The sequence below is a fragment of the Tiliqua scincoides genome, chromosome 3 (assembly GCF_035046505.1).
Source record: "Tiliqua scincoides isolate rTilSci1 chromosome 3, rTilSci1.hap2, whole genome shotgun sequence".
Lineage (NCBI taxonomy): Eukaryota > Metazoa > Chordata > Lepidosauria > Squamata > Scincidae > Tiliqua > Tiliqua scincoides.
In genome coordinates this window covers 152,549,664-152,570,075 of record NC_089823.1, presented here as the reverse complement: position 1 = coordinate 152,570,075, position 20,412 = coordinate 152,549,664, and the positions used below count along the sequence as shown (strand labels likewise).

At 42.9% G+C, this 20,412-nt stretch overlaps 2 protein-coding genes across 2 annotated transcripts in view; one reads left to right on the top strand and one right to left on the bottom strand.

Annotated features, from left to right (window-relative positions):
• CDH23 (cadherin related 23) overlaps positions 1 to 20,412 on the top strand; it is a 453,381-nt gene that overhangs the window by 354,717 nt on the left and 78,252 nt on the right. The window contains exons 34-37 of the mRNA XM_066621404.1: positions 1,581 to 1,730; positions 5,641 to 5,769; positions 6,638 to 6,766; positions 8,746 to 8,973. Of these exons, the coding sequence (XP_066477501.1) occupies positions 1,581 to 1,730; positions 5,641 to 5,769; positions 6,638 to 6,766; positions 8,746 to 8,973 (636 nt within the window). The remainder of the gene's footprint in view (positions 1 to 1,580; positions 1,731 to 5,640; positions 5,770 to 6,637; positions 6,767 to 8,745; positions 8,974 to 20,412) is intronic.
• The window catches only part of VSIR (V-set immunoregulatory receptor), a 28,083-nt gene continuing 24,626 nt past the window's right edge, over positions 16,956 to 20,412 (bottom strand). Inside the window, exon 7 of the mRNA XM_066620622.1 lies at positions 16,956 to 19,914. Within this exon, the coding sequence (XP_066476719.1) occupies positions 19,877 to 19,914 (38 nt within the window). The 3' untranslated portion in view covers positions 16,956 to 19,876. The remainder of the gene's footprint in view (positions 19,915 to 20,412) is intronic.

Sequence of the window (20,412 nt, the reverse complement as noted above, 5' to 3'; positions counted from 1 at the left end):
TGTTTACTAAAGCCATCAGACAAACACACATGGTCAGATGTATTTCGAATCACGCCTGGAAATTATTGGGGCTATTGTGGTGGAAGCAGGCCCATGTGTCAACAATGGGAGGAAATGAAGTAGATTGGAAGCAACTGGTTTTGCTGTTCAGGTGGCCTCATTTCAGCAGCTGCTTACTTTTGAAAGTGGAGAAGCATTCCTTCTCTTCTGGCCAATTTTTGGCTGCAAGAATACAGATCACCCATAGCCAGAAAGAGAATGTGTACCCCTCAAGCTTCCTCCAGAAGTGGGCCATGCTGTCTAATCCTGCACCTGGAGCCTTTAGCCAGGTAAATAAGAATCCATGACTAAAAGATTCTTCCTCTCTTTGTATATATAGATGTATATACAGTTATTTTTAGATATGAGAGCATTTCCCTTAGTTAATGACAACAAAAAAAAGCTTGGACACTCTTGGGGTGATTCCAAACTTGTGACTGCAGCTAAGCTTTATCTATAATGATCAGCTTTCCCTACTGTAACAGGTACTCATACTCCTAACAGGCATTTCACTCCTGTGAGAGTTCAGTGATGTTACAATCTCTTGGAATGCCTGTGTATTGTAGAACCAATAGGGAGAAGGTTAGAGTCTCCATAATAAATGGCAGGTTCTGTCTTCCCTCTGTCGGTGTGCATATGTGAATTAAAAACTCAGTTAGAGTTGCTTGGATTTACACTTAGAATGCAATTCCATGCACACTTGGGATAAGCAGCATGAACTCAAAAGGATTTTCTTCTGAGTAAACATGCATGAGATTGGGCTTTTATTTTTGCTCCAGCCATTCAGAAGTGTTAGGGGCTCCTAATCCTTCATATCAAGACCTTAACTTTTGAGATGGAAATGATAACTTTAGTTGTATCCTCAAGGTGAAATAACATTCAGTGAAAGGGATAATACAGCTGCATCTGTACTATAAATAGATACTGATTTTTATGCTGCCCTGGCTTTACCCCAAGGAACCCTGGTACTTCTAAGCTTTGTGACTGTTTCAGAGAGGACTTTAGCTCCCTTTCAGAACTGCAGCACCCTGGATCCTTTGTGGAAAAAAACTCCCTTGTAGTTATAAGGTCCAATTTAGATTCAGACTACACTGTTTTGTTCCAGTGTAGCAGATATCCTAGAACAGTGTTTCTCAAACTGTGGGTCAGGACCCACTAGGTGGGTTGTGAGTCAATTTCAGGTGGGTCCCCATTCATTTCACTACATTATTTTTAATATACAGTATTGGACATACTATGGTATGTGACTGCATTTGGGGAAATGTTACACATCTATACTTTTAACAGACTACTATGTATGTGCTTTTAACAAGGATAGTAAATGTATTCCTGGGTAAGTGTGGGTAGGATTGCATCCTAGGATTGTTAAAAGTTCCCCTGCTTGATGACGTCACTTCCAGTGGGTCCTGACAGATTCTCATTCTAAAAAGTGGGTCCTGGTGCTAAATGTTTGAGAACCTCTGTCTTAGAATGAATTGATTGACAGCTGTATTCCAGGGGAGAGGAAGCTCTTATTTACATCTGCATTCTCCATTGAACAGGTTACCATCACCATACTGGATGAGAATGACAACAGTCCACAGTTTGACATCACTTCGGACTCATCTGTGAGCACAGCAGAAGATAGTTCTGTTGGAAAGCAGATTGCTTTGGTTCTGGCCAGAGACCCTGATGCAGGAAGCAACGGGCAGGTAGCAACAATTGTGCAGCTTCAGTGTGTACCAGTCTTGTGAAGTGCCAAGGGGTAATCTCATTGGCTGGACAGTTCAGACTTTGTTTTTTCAGCTTTATCAATTAGCATGGGAGTGGAAGAAGGGATGTCTCCTTATTGTGTTCCAAAGTTGTTGTGACAGATTAGTTAAGACACACTTCCTGCTTTGAATTAAACTACTACTACTACAAACCCTTGAATCATTCCAAGACAATATACACATCATACATAGTATGATGTATTTCCTAGCAGAAATAGCTAGGAAGGAACTCTCCTGCAGAAGACCCTCTTCTCTTCTATTACGCTTCAAAGTATCTGCTGTCTTGCTTAGCATCAGAACCCAAGAGCCTGGCACGAGAGATCTGTTTGGGTCACATTACTACCCGCTCTGAAGAGCTCAAATAGATTGTTTATGACATTGTGATCAATAAACTTGATTTTTAAAGGGGGGAAAAAACTGCAATCTAGTCTTTTAAGGTTGGGGTGGTGGCTAAAGCAAGTACAGTGGTATTTTTGGATTAGCCCGCACAGGCATCAGTGGCATACATGATGTGACACAAACATGAGTTTATTTATTGAGTACATTTATTTCACTCATTCACATGCACTCTATACCTGTCATTGAAAGATGCTATTCAGGGCAATTTTATGGAAGGAACTTTTTTTCTGGGACTGAGAGGGGTTATCTCTTCCAGCTTGCTGAGGCACTCAGATCCCTGTACTCAGCAGAAGCTAACATGAATTCAAGTTCAGTAGTAGCACATCTCTCCCCTACAATTACCTGCTACACCAGGTAACCTTCCTTATGCCTTTAAAAAGGTTACTCTGTCTACATGGTCTCTGCTCACAAGGTCTCCTCTGTGGGGAGCTCTAGCCAAATGAGAGTGTTGAAATGGCAACTCTATTGTGCTAATAAGCCTTCTTGTTGACACAGTTTCTTCTTCATGTAAGTTCAGATCTTGCTCACTGCTGCCACTGCAGTGATGAGTTCTATGAGTGAAGATTTTTTGGAGTGCACAGGGCTCACCTTCAGTCCAGAGCTTGAGTACCGTTTCACACATTATAAGAATTGCTTGCCCTTCAGTTTGTAACATATGCAAGGCTCTAACTGTCAGTTATAGACCTTCCTTTCAAAGTAAGATGGCTAGAATTAAACACAGTTTAGAGCAGTGGCTACACAGGTGCCTATGAATGATCATGGAAAGAAATGTATAAAACAAGGCCCTTTCATGCCAAGAAGGTTCATGACAGATGGGACAATGAACTTGAAAAATCTGAAAAAAACAGATGTTGTTTTCTCACCACTGCAATGTACCAAAAGGAAGTTCTCTCAGTATTAAACAGGAAGCACTGCCTTTAAGGTGAGGCGTTGTTTCTTTCCTTTAATTTGCTGACTGAAATAATTAGCCACAATGAATTTCTCATACAGTTTCATTCTTGGAGTTAAAAGGGTAAATGCTGCCTTCATAGACAGTACTTCTGTTTGAATTTGCATTAAATGTACTGAGTGATGTTGATTTCATATACACACCAATCTGAGGAGGAATTCCCAAATCACTTAACAGGGTTGAATTATCCCTTAAGTTACTTTCACAAAAAGTCAGAATTGTTAAGGACAATGAAATCTGCATATATGCATGAGCAAGATATACAGTGTTTGAGGTAGTATTCAACAGCAGGGGAAAATATTACTCAGTGGAATTTAAAGTTTTGGTCTTCATTACTGAAGAAAAAGGCCAAAAATGATGTGGCAGGTTCTACTAAAACATGAGGGATCTGTGTGAGGTTTTTAGTAGTCATGAGCCTAAATGCTCCTTTTTATAAGTACAAAACATCTTAGCATAGCTAATCGCCTGATCCTTGCTGCTCTTCAAATACTTGTCCATGGCTATTTTGCACTCTTTAAATCCTGTTTACACACTTTTCTATCACTCTATGAACTATAAATTCTGCACTCATACACACACACAATAACTAAAATTATGATATTAACAGCACAATCCTAACTTGCACTGGCACAGGCAAGCTGGCGGGCCTAAGCTGTACCCAGCGCATATTTGAGGCTGGCTAAGACTCAGCTCAAGGCAAGGGGAAACTTTTCCCCTTACCCCAGGGAGAGTCACAGTGGCCCCCAGGGCCTAGGAGGGGGGCTAAAGGGGGTAATTTTTACCCAGGTCCAGTGTCAGAAAGGGGGCCCAGGAGCCAAAGGAGGGGGCTCAGAAAGTTCCTGGGATCTGACATTTTCCAATCTCACCCAGATTCGCTGCCTGCACAGGATGCACATGGCAGCAACTACTGCCAGAAGCCACAAGCACCAGGCCCAGGAATGCATACATCCCTTAATAGTGTCATATCTGGGAGGAAGCTGGCCTGCTCCAGGAGCTCTTTGGCTTGTGGATCTGCTCACCATGAAGGAGTGGATGGGACTTGGGGACACAGCTGTGAGGCTACAGCTGCTGCAGAAGTGCTGCCCCCCACTGCCCCCCCCACTCTTTCACCCCCTCCCTCTTTGGGAAGGGGCCCCAAAGAAACTTTGTACCCCTGATAGAATTCCTCTTGGAGGCCCTGGTGGCCCCAATGGGTCTACTCAGATCTGCGCCACCTGACAAGGTGGCACAGATCTGAGCAGAATGGAGCAAACAGGAGCCGGTCCGCGTTGTCCAGGAACAGGGGCTAGAATCTGGCATAACTGTCAGGTCCTGGTCCTGCCTCCTGTTTCCTGCCCATCTGCCCATGGGCCCGCCTGTCTCCCACCCTCCACCCGCCACAAAACACCTACCCACCCTCTGCCCCCCCCAGACCCTTGCACCAGCCAAGCTCGGCCTGCATGAACTCCCTGCTACCACCGCCACAGAAGCTGGATCTGGCCTCTGCGGGTCAGCGTACCTCCATGCAGCAGTGCAGTTTGCTCAGAGGGAGGCGCAAATGTGCTTTACAGCTTGTTTGCAACCATCCCAGGCTTGCGTAAAGGACTTGTGCTGGCCCAACAATTGCTTAGGATTGTGCTCTAAGGGCCTAGTCCTATCCATCCTTCCAGCACTAATGCAGTTGCAATGCAAACCTGAGGAGGAGGCTTGAGGAGGCCTCTGTAAGTACCAACACCACAGGATGCAGTGCATGCCCTGTTGACAGAGCTGCATCAGTGTTGGAAAGTTGGATAGGATCGAGCCCTGAGAGATTGTTGTTCCATTTTTTCTGGAAAACCCTCAAAGCATTCTACACAAAACAAGCAATAATTAAAAAATACAATTGATACTTAAAATACTACTACATAAAACACTCACAGAAGGTGTACTAACCATCAGTTTAAAAGCAGGCATCCATAAAATTTCTTTTTAACTATTTTATTAATAATTACTAGTCATTCATTGTTGCAATTAAAAAGTCTTCGGGTGATGTTTAAAAACAAGACATGGTTTCTTATTTTTGGCATATCTTCATAGTCCTGGCATCACCATTGTAAAAACCATCTGATCTTTCATAACAGCAAGACAGAGAGCAAGCTCTCTTAAAGCTCAGGCTTTTCATATGGGCATGTATAAATCTATAAATGAGAACCAAAGTCGACCTTCAGCTGCATGGAGCTGTGCCTGGCTGTTCTGTAAGTACTGATTAACAAGCCTTGGCCTCCTGTGATACATCATGAACTTTTATGCTTTTCATTCAGAACCACATACAAATCTGATCTGGAATTTAGATAAAATTATAAATATTGTATGTGTAGGATCTCTATTGTCTGATTCCAGGTACCACTCAAAATGTAGTGGCTGTTGATACAAAAGGAAAACAAAGGTCACATGATACTTAATGATTTTGTTATCTCTCCTTCCATGGACCATGGTGCTTTTCATCTAATCCTGCCATTCATTGTACACTTTGTTTTTGTACAGGTTGCTTTTTCTATCGTATCAGGAAACATAGGCAGGGCTTTTGAAATTCGTACAACCAATGGCACCTACGGAGAAGTGTTCGTGGCCAGACCATTGGACCGGGAGCTGATAGAGCACTATACTTTAAAGGTAATTAAGAAATATCTACCATCTGATATGCACATTCCATAATCACATCATTTGCTAGGTCTGAGGGATCAGCTTATTTATGACTAGCAACCTTGTTCCTGGCTAAAGTAGGTAATTCTACTGTGTGTCCCATCTGTGTAACAAGTTATTTCATCACAGGAAAAATTCTTCCTTTCCCTGCATTTTGCAAGTTGCAAATTGTGAGATGTTTTCTACTAACAAATCTCTCTGGAATGATACATGATGTAGTGCTTTGAACAGATGAAAAATTGGTATGTGATGCAAACTGAGTGACGCAGACTGAATGTCATTGCCAAATTCATTGGCTTGGTTGCATCACCTTTGCTCACAGCCTCCCTTAAATCCTTTTATTTATTATAATTGCTACATTTTGTCTTCAAACTTTTTCCCCAAAATAGCATTTTACAGTATTTATACAGCAACGCTGTGCAGTAGGCTGAGAGTGATTTTCTCAAGGATGCTTGATCAATTGTGCACTTGAACAGCAGTTTCAAGTAGTGTGCATGGGGAGGGGAGGAAGAGGGTAGAGGCAGCAGCTAGATTTGGTGCATGCCCAAAAGGGGTCACCACCACTCACTATTCAGCTTGGCCCATGTATAACAGTAGTTGCCAGCCAAGGTGGTTCCCACTGAGCCTCAGTGGAATGGCTCCCTGAAAGTACCATTGCTCTGCTTCATTCTCTTATATACTGTCTATATAGAAGTACAGTATGTATATTTCACCTTTCTGTATATGGACACCAGAGGCATTTGTGAGTGTGGAATAGGCTCTGCAACCAATTTATTTGAAGAAGCTTGACCATTGTTTTCCCATCAAAATACTTTATAATCTTTGTGTTCCATTCCAGATTCAGGCATCTGACAGAGGTGTCCCACCTCGCCGGAAAGAGCACACCTTAAGAGTTAATATACTGGATGTTAATGATAATCCACCGATCATTGTCAACCCCCTGGGATACAATGTTAGCATTAATGAGGTAAGGTTCTCCTGTTGTTGGCTCTCTCCATACTGGCACATAATCCTGCCTGTTCCCTTTTATGAAATTGGTTGCACCCAAGGAGATCTGATTTTCATCCAAATACGTCCCTTGAAGTGGGTGCACCCAGTTCTGTTTCATATGCAGACATTTAAAACATTCTTTGAAAATGTGTTGCTTTGTAGGTAGTCATGTACTAATAGGATTGGTTGCACTTTGTGCGAATGACATTGACTAATGAATAAGTAGAACTAAATTCTACTGCAAGGAAACTAGCATTTTTATTGCATATTTCCTCTCATATATACACACACATGCACACTTAACATGCTGAGTTTAGTCTTACAGTATTGTTTGGCTTCTGCACACTGTATAGGAAAAACTGAGTTAAGGGCTGGAGTTGGAGGCAGTCGACAATGGAATCTGGGAGATAGGGAGCAGAGATAGGTATAAAACAATGTACTTCCTCTTACGACAAGAAGATCCTCTCAATGTTCCCTGTGGTTTCTGATTAAAGCTGCTATTAAATTTTGCCTAGAGTGAAATGCTGAAATTAATGTGGAAGTTCCTGCTCAGACAGAATGTCTGAGGAATTTTTAGAGAAAAAAGTTTTTTGATAAGTCTCTAACAATTTTTTTTCTAGGACAGACTGTTTCTGGAATAATATTGAGGGACAGTCTTCTAGGAAAATCTCCTGCTTAGACCCCATTGAATTAAATGAGATACTGTGTAGGTTCTATTCATTTCAGTGGGGACTGTGTGTGAGACCTTCCTGTGATTGTGCCGCTGCTAACTAGGTTTTTTTAAAATGATGGTATAAATTGGAGAAATTAGTCCTGCCCTGAATAATGCTTGTGATATGAGAAAGTTCAGTGTTCAGCACAATATGCAGAAATTTCCCGACAAGAGATTTTGATAATTAAGCAGTGCAGCATAATTAAGCATGAAAAAGACAGCTTAGATTCTGACAGCCTAATTCCTTTACAGAGATTCTAATGTGATTTTGAAAGACAGAAATACTACCAATATGGGATTTATGAATGCCATGATTATTCATAGCTTGTTTATCAGATTATTTAAATTGTCACATCGATCTAAATTATATTATGCTGTCATTGATATTGCTCTGTTGCCTTGTGAAATCAGCTGCTCACATCTGCCTGCAGAACAAGTCTAGAACCAAATTCATGGTTCACCCGGACAGTGCTGAGATGTTTCTGCCAAGGCTCTCTTTCTGACCTCTGGCATCTAGTTCCAATTTCACAGTGTATGTTTTGAAACATTAAAGGAACAATGACTTCGGTTAAATGGTCAGCTAATCTTCTTGGTCATAGATCCTACAGCAAGAGGTCCCAGAAGGTGGTTCTCCCCTACACGGCAGATTTAGCCACACCATTAAAATATGAAGGGCAATCTTTACCCAATCTTAGAACCAAACCTGCATAAGAACAGCCCTGCTGGATCAGGCCATAGGCCCATCTAGTCCAGCTTACTGTATCTCACAGTGGCCCACCAAATGCCCCAGGGAGCACACAAGGCAACAAGAGACCTCCATCATGGTGCCCTCCCTTGCACCTGGCATTCTGATGAAGCCCATTTGTAAAATCAAGAGGTTGCACATACACATCATGACTTGCAACCCATGATGGACTTTTCCTCCAGAAATCTGTCCAATTCCCTTTTCAAGGCGTCTAGGCCAGAGGCCATCACCACATCCTGTGGCAAGGAGTTTCACAGACTAACTACATGCTGAGTAAAGAACTATTTTCTTTTGTCTGTCCTAACTCTCCCAACACTCAGTTTTAGTGGATGTCCCCTGGTTCTGATGTTAACTTAACATTAACTACAATACAGTTAATTCAGTAATTCAGTGAAACAATTCAGTATTTAGAGAATGCTTTATTATAACTTTCTAAGTGATCATGCAAGACACTATTTTCCATTTCTTTTCATACCCTCCCTTTTACATGTACTTCTAGAACGTGGGTGGAGGCACTGGAGTGGCTCAGGTGCGAGCAACTGACCGGGATAGTGGCCTCAACAGTGTCCTTTCTTACTATATCACTCATGGAAATGAGGAACTGACCTTCCGTATGGATAGAGTGACTGGAGAAGTCGCCACCCGTCCTTCCCCTCCAGATCGTGAGAGGCAACAGTTTTACCAGCTGGTGGTTACTGTGGAGGATGAAGGCAACCCAGCCCTTTCGGTAGGTAGTGATTATGGAAAACTTCTCTTCATGGTTGGCAATGTTTTTGGAAATTGTTGAATGTACTTATCATGAGACAAAGTTCCAATGAAAATTCCAAGCTGTGAAAAATTGCCTCATTCTGTCTACTACTTGAAAATAGAAACATATTTGGAAAATGCTGAACAGTTTGTGGAGTTTTGTTGAATTGAATAGTTTGATGTTCATGTACATTTAACTTCAAAGCAAACACAAGGCACTCCCTGTAATGGTCCACACAAATCTTGGTTTCCCGGCTCCTCACCACCTTGGTTGCAGTTCTCTGAACCCACTCCAGCTTATCAATGTCATCCTTAAAATATGGTGCCTCAAAGTGGACACAGTATCCTCAAGTGCAGTCTGACTAGTGCAATCAAAAGTGGAATGATCAGTACTTGAAATCTGGACTCTGCTGGGCTGCATTAGCTTAGGAACAATGTGTTCACCTTTTGTTGCAGTTGCATCACACTGCCAGCTCATGTTCAGCTTGTGGCAACCCAATACTATCCAATGCTGGCACAGCAGGGCCACAGGGCCCTTGCTGTATCCAGCATTGGATTAGTGCAGATGAGAGCTCTCCTTTGGGTAAAGGAACATTTGTTCACTTACCCCATGTAGCACCCCAATCTGCTCAGTGGGGCTACTCAGATCTGCACCAGCTATTTAGCTGGGACAGAACCCAGTAGCCCCATGTAATCCCAGCAGGCATGGGACAGGGGATAGGATGTGGCAGAGGCCTATTCTGCCATCCCTCCCCTCCTCCTGGGCCTGAACTACCCTCCCCCACCCTGAAACACCCCCTCCCCAACTCCAAAGCATCTTCCCACCACCCTCAACCTGCCCCTCCACCACCCGGTTCAAAATGTACCTGCTCTTTTAGCCATCAGGGGATGATGCTGTGCCTTTGTGAGATGATGCTGTGTCTTTCTACATACAGACAAATAATAATGATTATACATTTGTTTGGTACATTGATGTAGGAATCTGCAAGGCTGCAAAGAAAATGTGACCCAGCAAAAGCTTTATTTCCCCTGCATGCCTTACTATAGTAACAGGGCCCACTATAGCAGTGGTTCTCAAACTGATGGGTCACGATGACCCACCATTCTGAGAACCCCTGCCCTTTTCCCTTTAAGGGGCAGGGAGAAAGCAGCAATGTGGTCCCCAGGATTGCACCACTATGGGGGAAGGGAGGCTGTTTTTTATGTTATTTGCTGCCAGGGTTCAGGGGGTATGGGGAGTCCTGCAGAGCCCTGCAGAGACTTGTAGAATGTTTAAAAGAATGATTACAACCCACTTCCAGTTTAGCAATCACTGCTGGGAATTGAGTTGCAATTTTTTTTAACATAGTACAAGCCGCAGGGAGCCCTGCAGAACACTTCACGGGGCTCTATGCACCCCGCAGACCCCAGCAGCAAGTATTGTAAAAAACAGCCCCCCTTCTCCCGCAGCAGTGCAATCCTGGGGATCGTGTCGCTTCTTTCACCCCCACTCCCGCAAAGACTTAGTGGTTGGAAAACTCTACACAAGAGTTGGAGAACCACTGCACTATAGGGATAACTGTTTTACTGTTTTTAAATATATATATAAACAAAATGAAACAACATCCAGACAAGAAAATGAAAAGAAAGGAATGGGATGAAGAGAATGCAGCAGATGAGCATGTAGAGATTAAGATTTTTGAGAGATAACAGAGAGGCCAACTCCAAGGCTTCAATAATGGAGGTTTCATATCCATTAGCTGCTGTGTTTTCATTGTAGAATTGGGTTTTTGTGTGGTTTCAGACTCCCTTGCAAACTCTCATTCTTTTCAGTATTGAAAACACAAGCTGAGCAACTGCCCTGCCTTACTGCTGTTTTCACTCAGGCATGCGTGTGCTTCACTTCCTATGTATTTGGGTTATTATGCCTTTTCAGGGCGATGGGTTTTGCTTTATTCTCTCTCTGCAGACCTCCACTATGACTGGAAGCATAGAACCTACTGTGGTACACCTTTGCCCCCTTTACACACATTTGTGCATCTCTGATATGACATTCCAGTTGTGTTTCAGTTTTGCGATTAATGTCATCCATGCACTTCTGCTCTCCCAAATCTTTTTGCTTGGTTTAAAACCAAACAAAGAACTTGTCTGTATATATTTGCGAGAATGCTTTTTGAAAATGTGCACTAAAAATATACATGGAGAGCTTGCCATTTTAAACCAGCTCTCTACCACTCTCCTTTGTCTTTTGAATCAAATAGATATTAGTGGTTTCTGGGATTGCTTCCAGATGGAAAAAAATTTTAAGACATCGAGAACACCGATTCAGTATACTTAATCCATCCAGCGATTGTGATAATTCTCTGATCTCTTCTGGTCCAAGCAGTCTGACAGCACAGTACTATGCATGTTTGTTTAGAAATCATTTCTGGTTGGAGGGAGGGCTGAGAAATGGAGGATCAAGGGGAAGAAGAGGCCTGAAATGAGACTAGAGGAGGCCTCCTCCACCAGATCCTATTCCAACACGAGGCTTCTCTTGAAAGCCCAACATGAGGCTTCTCGAGTCTGTGCCAGCGAAATAGCTGGGACTTTACTCGAGGTAAGGGGACAAATGTCCCCTTCCCCCGAGTTGAGCTCCAACCTGCTCGGATCCAGCACAGGATCCAGCAGTAGCCGCTTGGCGTCGCCACTCCTGTGCTGGACAGGATTGGGCTGAAAGCCTGCTTCATAATGACTCCACTTTGCACATACATCTTGTGTCCAAAAGCAAGTACTTTTATGCCATTGAACACCCTTTGTTTCAAATTCAATTATCAATATATTCCAATTATCTAAATCCTGTGCACTGTATCCTAGGTTTCCTCAGTCATTACTAAGTCCCTTTGATTTCATCCATCCTGCAGGAGCTATACTGGCTTTCCAACCATTTCCAGAACCACTTCAAGGTGTTGATCATTACCTTTAAGTTTAGGACTGTGATACCTTAATTACTGCCTTCTGCCATATGAATGTTCTTGTCTATTAAGATCTTCTTGGCCCGCCTGCTCCATGTGATCACCTTGAGCAAAGCTCAGTCGGCATGCACATGGGGACAGAACGGTTTCTATGATTGGCCCTTTGTAGAACTCCCTGCCTCAAGGGGTTCAATAGCCCCTCCTCCTTTCTGTTCTAATAGGTGCTCAAGACTCACCTGTTTTGACAAGCTTTTGGAGTAGAGATGTTTGAAAACATTTACATTCCTCAGAAGTAAGCCCATTGTCTTCAGTAAGACTTAGGCTGTAATTCTATCTTACTCACTGAAAACAAACACCTATCGTTATGAGATGTTCATATACAGTGGGCCCTCCTTATTCTTGGGTTCGGCACCCACCAATTTGATTTGGCATGGGTGCTGATCCACACTGTAGGGCGTCACTTGACCTCCCGGACACAACCAAACATTCTTCCAGTCGTGTACAGGAGGTGTTCTGAGGCATGGGGAGGCTGCGTGCAGCCTCCCTGTGCCTCAAAATGCCTTAGGAGACCTTCCAGAGGCCTCTGAAAGGCACTTCCTGTTTTTGCTGAAAACCAAAGCAAAGGCCTTCTGAGGGTTAGGGAGGCCGTTCTTTGCCTCTCCATGCATCAAAACACCTTCCTGACGTTGTTGTTGTTGTTGGCAACCTTCAGTCTCGAGAGACTATGGTATCGCGCTCTGAAAGGTGGTTTTGGAACAGCATCTAGTGTGGCTGAAAAGGCCGATTCGGGAGTGACAATTCCTTCCACACCGGGAGCAAGTGCAGTCTGTCCCTGGTCTGTCTCCCTGGCTATGGGCCTTCCTTCTTTGCCTCTTTGCCTCAGACCAGGGGTCAGGGAACTTTTTTACCTCTTACCCCCCAAAAAATTTATAAACGCAGACGTTACCCCCTTGATTTGAAAGTAAGGAAATCATACATCCAATAACATTTTGAATTCAAATACTGTATTTAAAATTACTTTGAAAGCTTCAACTTACTTGAAAACTTCAGGTTTTGGAGAAATGATGTTGCTTCATCTTGGATACGAGATCATCAATATTGGGACATTTTGATGTCAGAGCAATATGGATACAGTCTTCCGGGTCCAATCGATTTCTTGTCTTTGTTTTTATGTTCGTAAGAGTGGAAAATCCTTGTTCGCAAGCCAGATGACCCCCCAGTATAGGTAGTCAGTAGCCAGATGACCCCCCCAGTATAGGTAGTTAGTAGCCCGGTGATCCCCCAGTATAGGTAGTCAGTAGCCAGATGACCCCCCAGTATAGGTAGTTAGTAGCCCGGTGATCCCCCCAGTATAGGTAGTCAGTAGCCAGATGACCCCCCCAGTATAGGTAGTTAGTAGCCCGGTGATCCCCCAGTATAGGTAGTCAGTAGCCAGATGACCCCCCAGTATAGGTAGTCAGTAGCCCGGTGATCCCCCCAGTATAGGTAGTCAGTAGCCAGATGACCCCCCAGTATAGGTAGTTAGTAGCCCGGTGATCCCCCCAGTATAGGTAGCCCAACGATGCCCCCAATAAAAATAAATAAACAATACTCACCTTACCTCGATCCCACGTCGGTCGGCGCGGCTTTTCTTCTTCCTCCCGCTCTGTCCGCTCGGCGGGAGACACTGACGGCCCGGCGCTGTGTGATGACATCATCACTACAGCGCCGGGCAGCTCCAGTCTCCCGCACAGAGCGGAGAGAGCGGGCGGCTGCGATACACGCAGGCTGTGGATACAGCCTGAGTGTATCGCCTGCTCCCTTCCGCTCACCGCGCAACCTCCTCATTACCCCCAGATTTTCACTTTTACCCCATTTGGGGTAATTTACCCCTGTTCCCCGACCACTGCCTCAGACTGTTGGCCAAGTGTCTCTTCAAACTGGGAAAGGCCATGCTGCACAGCCTGCCTCCAAGCGGGCCGCTCAGAGGCCAGGGTTTCCCACTTGTTGAGGTCCACTCCTAAGGCCTTCAGATCCCTCTTGCAGATGTCCTTGTATCGCAGCTGTGGTCTACCTGTAGGGCGCTTTCCTTGCACGAGTACTCCATAGAAGAGATCCTTTGGGATCCGCCCATCATCCATTCTCACGACATGACCAAGCCAACGCAGGCGTCTCTGTTTCAGCAGTGCATACATGCTAGGGATTCCAGCACGTTCCAGGACTGTGTTGTTTGGAACTTTGTCCTGCCAGGTGATGCCGAGAATGCGTCGGAGGCAGCGCATGTGGAAAGCATTCAGTTTCCTCTCCTGTTGTGAGCGAAGAGTCCATGACTCGCTGCAGTACAGAAGTGTACTCAGGACGCAAGCTCTGTAGACCTGGATCTTGGTATGCATCCAGTCGTGTTTGGGTGGTCCTTGAGGCCTTCCCTGTGGATTCTATTAACCATGAATATTTGTACCTGCAGATCTGGGAATAGATTCCTCACAGATACCAAGGGCCATCTGCTGCTAGACTATTTTTTAAAATTTGGTTAATTTTTATTTCATTTTTTCATTGGTTAATTGCTGTTTTAAATTGTTGAATGTGATGTTGTAAATTGTTTTTATGTGTTCATATCTTTCTTAGCTACCTTTGACAATTTAATCAAATGCGAGGGAGAAATGAATAAAATCAACCCTATACTGTATATCTTAAGATAATTTTCATAAAATTCATTCCAGTTTGTTCAACATCCAGCTTATATGAATGTTTTGAAACTGTTTCATTAGTCCCTTAGGATAAGGGATTTGTCTATATTTACATACAACTATACCAGGACTTCCCAAACTATGCCTTTGTGACGCCCCAGCCTTAGGGCCCTGGACTGTTTCCTCTTAAGGGGCAGGGGGAGGCAGCGAAACGATCCCCAGGATCGTGTCACTAAGGGGGGTGCAGGGACTGGCATTTGCTGCAGCCTCCCAGGGGTGCGGGGAGCCCTGCGCGACCCTTTGCAGGGCTCCCCAGCCTTCAAAAAGTAAAAGCAGAGCGATTGCGCTCCACTTCCGGTTTTGCAGAGGTGGGGCGCAATCACTTTCAAGCACTTGGGGAGCCCTGTGGACAGTCGCACAAGGCTCCCCATACCCCCAGGCAGCAGTGACTGGTGAGTGTCCCTGCAGTCCCCTTAGCAATGCGATCCTAGCGATTGCGTTGCTGCCTCCCCCCCCCCGCTGCCTTCCCCGCTCCATAGCAAGGCCTTACTGCAGTCCTCAAACTCCCCAAGAGTTTGAGAACCACAGAACTATACCAATTTTCCCAGTGTAATACCAAATTCCAAGTATTGTTATTGGCTTTTGTAGTTTGTCTTGCTGTGATTCCAGGCAACTGTTACTGTGCAGATGCCTGATCTTGTCTTATCTCTGAAGCTAAGCAGGGTCAGGCCTGGTTACTACTTGGATGGGAGACCACTTGGGAATACCAGGGGCTGTAGGCTTATATCATAGTCTTTTGAGACAGAAGGTTGCCAACCAGTTTGTCTTGCTGTGTTTCCAGGCAGATAGTCTGCTCATATCTGTCTTCCTAGAGGGATGGAATTTGTTGGGACTGGAGAAGCATCTGCTGCCATCTCCTTAAAGCAGCTTTTGTGCCATCAGAAAGGAGAATGACTGAAGAGGAATTGGTTTGTTTGGGTTAGTAAGATGGCTCAGCACAGTGTGCTTACTGTGACACTGAAAACAGGAAAGCCACAGTTTAAGAAACATTAAAAGAGGAAACAAAATAAGGGAAGTATTGCAGCTCTTTGCACTCTTTCATCCTGAGTGTTCAGTGGTTTATGCAGAATGATGTTAGTGTTCCCCTTTACAGTAGCTGCATGTTAGGATGTGGCAACTTTATTGAGAACCTTGTTGGATAGAGATGAGGAACTGGCCTGAAACAGTACTGGTTGCAACATAGTTTGCATCATGCTGTACTATAAATTCTAGCACGCTTAGAAAATGCATAATTTTGAAGAGATCTGGTCAAAACATTTTTATTTCTGGTGGCAGCTTATAAACGATATAATCATTGGCATTTTTGTGTATTACACATGCTTTCTATACACAGGGCTGAGTTCAGCACATACAGGGGCAGGTTCTCCAGATGACTGCAGAATCATGAACAAAATGCTTCAACTTGAGAATCTTTGTTTGCTTCCATTTTAGTCCTCACTATTTTAAAGAACTTTCACTGACCTGAAGGGAGCTGTGTGGTACTTACAGTTGACAGGGCTTCAACGGCAGCAGTTCCCGCACAGTCTCTTTTGAAACTTCATCATTCTAAATTCATCCTTCCAAATGCAGGATCCCAATGTCCATGACCCACCCTTCTTCCATCTCTTTTGCCTACTCTTCTGTTTGCCGTGTCACTCCAGATTCTTTAAAAGTATGAATTTTGGAAGTAGAAAACGTTATACAAAGAAATGTAGGCAAACATGATTAGAGCTGCACTCCTATGCACACTTTCCTGGGAGTAAGCCCCATAAAACAAAATGGAACTTTCTTCTGAGTAGACCTGCATAGAACTGCACTGCCATTTGCTTAAACAGATGCAGAATTTTCATTTTCTTTTTTTCTATATAACATTTACAAAAACACAGTAAAATAAAGGACTTGCATTTTCTTGATGCAGCAGCACCAGTACTAACAACGCATCTCAGTTTTTTTGAGGCAAAAAATGGAAACTTGAGTAGTACTAAAGCAATAACGTGTGGACTGCATCGGCTGTTGCTGATACATGTAGCTAAAAAAAACACCTGATGCAAATGCATACTGTAGGGCATTTGTCATTTAAAGACCTGGGCTATCTTATTCATTCAGGTGTCTCTTCCAAGTACCAAGTTCTTTTTTTCCTCTAACTTCATAATATTTCATAAAAATACCCTGCTCCTTTCACAGACCAATATCTCTCTCACTGAGAATATTGAAATCTCAGGCTTATGGATTCAATTAGCATTTTTGCTTGTGACCTTTTTTCTGATGCAAAAGAGAGTAATGGCCCCCCCTCCAATAATTGTATTACACTTATTTTTAAACAAAAAACAAACGCATTCAGAGGGACTGTCAGAGCAATTAAAATATGTACATGTAAATAATCCCCATTCCTGCCCTATACCTACCCCTTATATTTCTTCTCTTCCTACCAGAGAGGAGCCCAGCAGAACGACTTTTAAAACCATGAAGTTTCTACATACATCACTAGTATATCTACTTCCTTTTTCATAAACCTCTGATCTTAATCATGAGTGTATTTAAATGCCTTTAAATGATTCTTACCATTTACGTACTGAATTGCTTCAAAGCATAAAAACAAATGCCCAGTTACCAAAGTGGTACATTATCATGAACTGTATGCCATAACCTCATGATCCTGATAAACTGTATCAGTGGTACAAAGAATCTTTTACCATACTTCTGCACCTGACTAAGGAGACAGGGAAGGTGGAAAAATAATCCACAGCATTGAGAAGATGACACCCACACTCCACTGCCTGAGACAACCTCTTGCAACACCTCATTAGCAGGCCAGCCATACCTTTGTGTTCTTTTCCCACTGCAGTCAAGGAATCTCTTTCTTTCTTAAACCAGCTTAACTTCAAACATGCCAGTCTAAATGGTGAATGGAATACAGGTTGAGTCTCATTGTTCATGAGGACTCATGTGGATGGCAAAAATCACATTAAAGCAAATCCATTTAAAAACAATGTTCCTTTGCTGGGCAATTTAAAAACAAGCCTTTGTGATGTAACACAGTCATTAGGCAGACAGTCCATCTGTCTCAGTCCAGACAGTCTCACTCCAGGCGCTTAGAAATGCTTTACTTCGAGCCAGCGACCCCTCCCTTCACCCAGAGCTGGGAAAGAATGCACAGCGATTATCTTTCTTTCACATGCTCAAGGGGAACGGAGGGGTTGCTGGCTTGGAGCAAAGCCATTCTAAGTGCTTAGTGAGAGAATGATTGATGGATTGTCCACTGGCTGCCCTCTCTCATATTAATGAGGCTATTGTTAAACAAGTTTTTTCCTTTAATTTAAAGGGCCCTACTCATTTAAAGATAGGAAAATCCATGGATAATTAGGTTATACCTGCAATCGTTTGCATGACTGTCTCTCTACAAAAGTAAGAACAACAGTTTTTTAAACTGGGATTTTAAAAGGGATGCTTTTTTCCCCATTCTCCAGGAATCAGCACATTCCTTCTCATTTGCAGTGTCCATTCATGTTGAGTCAAATCCATGTATAAAAAATCAGTGTATAATAAGGTTGGACCTGTATAGGAAAATACAGAGACCCCAGGATAGGGGTGTCTATCAGCACTATTTACAGCATGATTGCAATTATTTTTGTTTCTATAAACTTAAAAATATCCATAGCATACTGATGGAATGTTTTTAAAAAAATCTGCACAATATATAGTCGTTGTGTGCAGTTTTTTTTCTGTAGATCATGTCTTGGAAAACGTAAAGCTTAAAAACATGAATTAGTCTCTCTCAGCAAGCCCATGTGTCCTAGCAGTGCTGATGCAATCGACCAATGAATGTGGTGTGATCAGTCAGTGAGCCCCAGATAATTTGCTATACCTTGCAATTTGCACAGTGTACTCTGGAAATGTTAAATGGACTGTGAAACCAGATTAACACGAGCTGGTTAAAACATGCTTTTAAGCCAAGTCATTTGATGTGTATCCTTGTGTGCACCATCTCTGAGAGATAACTACCATGCGCTTCTCACAGACGTTAGACTGGAATAATTCAGATAATTTTTTTTTTTAAAAGGACTGTCCAATTCTAACTCTTACCAAACTCACAATTTACGTCCATATCTAAAACAAGCCTAATCACGGTAAACAGTCCTGCTGTGTAGGATGATTGAATTTTACACTAGACCCACATTTTTCTATTCAGGCATGCTTTTACATAACTCACAGCTACATCACTCAGCTTGCTGGTAAAGTTTTGTGCTCTATCAGCACAAAGTCAGAGGAAAATGTAGAACTCAGTGTGCAAGCCTATGTATGTTTACTCAGAAGCAAGCCCTAGTGTGTTCAGTGTGCTTACTCCCAGATAAGTATTCATAGGATTGCACGCTGGTTCACAGAATCTGGAGCCTAGGTTCAGAATCAGACTTCCTAAAAAAAAAAATAGGATAAAAGGAAAAATGTTTTCTCAGGATTGCTTCCTGATACAGAAACATTTTCATGTGATCTTTTGATGCTAAACCTGCTATTGCTATGCCAAAGCAGCAAAATTGTACAGACTTAAACATAACGTCATCCATACAAAGAAAGACATACTACATCTAAAAACACCTTTTTCTGAAATGAACATTAGATTTTTTTTTAATCCATCCCATATTTTAAAGTATTAAGAGTCCAGGGAGACAGTGGTTAAATCCTGATTCAGTAACTGGTTAAGGCTTTTGGTGATGGCATAATCCTGGTTTTGCCATAATCCCCCTCCAAGATGCACAATCGAAATAATCATCTCTCTCCTCCAATTCTTCCAATAATCTTGGTGTAGTGAAACATACACCATTGAAGAAACATGTTGCAGTAATTGTTCATAAAATCTCCAATTTCTCGCTGAAGTAGAATAAAGGCCAGCAGAATCCTGGAAAGTTTCCCTGTCTCATTGTCTTCTAGAACTTATTTTCTGTCCTGAAGTCTTCCAAAGGAATATCAAGGAGTACAATAGTGAATTAGGAATGTCTGAAGAAAGAGTCTGCCATTTTTCTTCCCCTCAGAAACTGTCTTTTGTTAATTTTTTAAGTGCAAGCAAATTCTTGTCCATATTGCTGTGTGGAAGGGATTGTCACTCCCGAATTGGCCTTTTCAGCCACACTAGACGCTGTTCCAGAACCACCTTTCAGAGCGCGATACCATAGTCTTTCGAGACTGAAGGTTGCCAACAGAAATTGCTGTTGAAGATTCAGTAAAAAGACATTCTTCCTGGGAAACATTGTTATACGTTCATAAAGTTTGGTGAATCAGGAACAGGCTCTGGAAAGCATAAAACAGTGTTGAGTAATACTTTGGATAATTGCAGCTGTAAAGTTGTTTTGATGCTTCTATGACTATGGCCAGGTACACTTTGTGAAGGTTACTGAGCCCACTTCTGCCTACCACCACAAAGCAAGAAAAACAGCCTCAATGACTGGCCAATTGCATATTAGGTTAATAATCTGCTTAACCTTGACATGCTTCATTTTTATGAGCTAAACAGCATATAGAACTGCAATACTAATTCAAGCTATTAGTCCATCTAAGCTAGTATCTACTATACACATCCTACCAATTGCTCCTCAGAGTTGAAGACAAGCTGCTTTTTAGCTCAGAAAAACTAAGCATGTTGGGGTCAATCATGTTGTTATAGCAAAGTGTAGTTTGGTGAGTTTGCTTCACACTGTTTGCCTTAGAAACAGCAGTTACAGAGTGCAAAGGCTTTAGCAGGAGTCATCTGCAGACAACCTTTATCTATAGAAGCCATAGCACCACTCC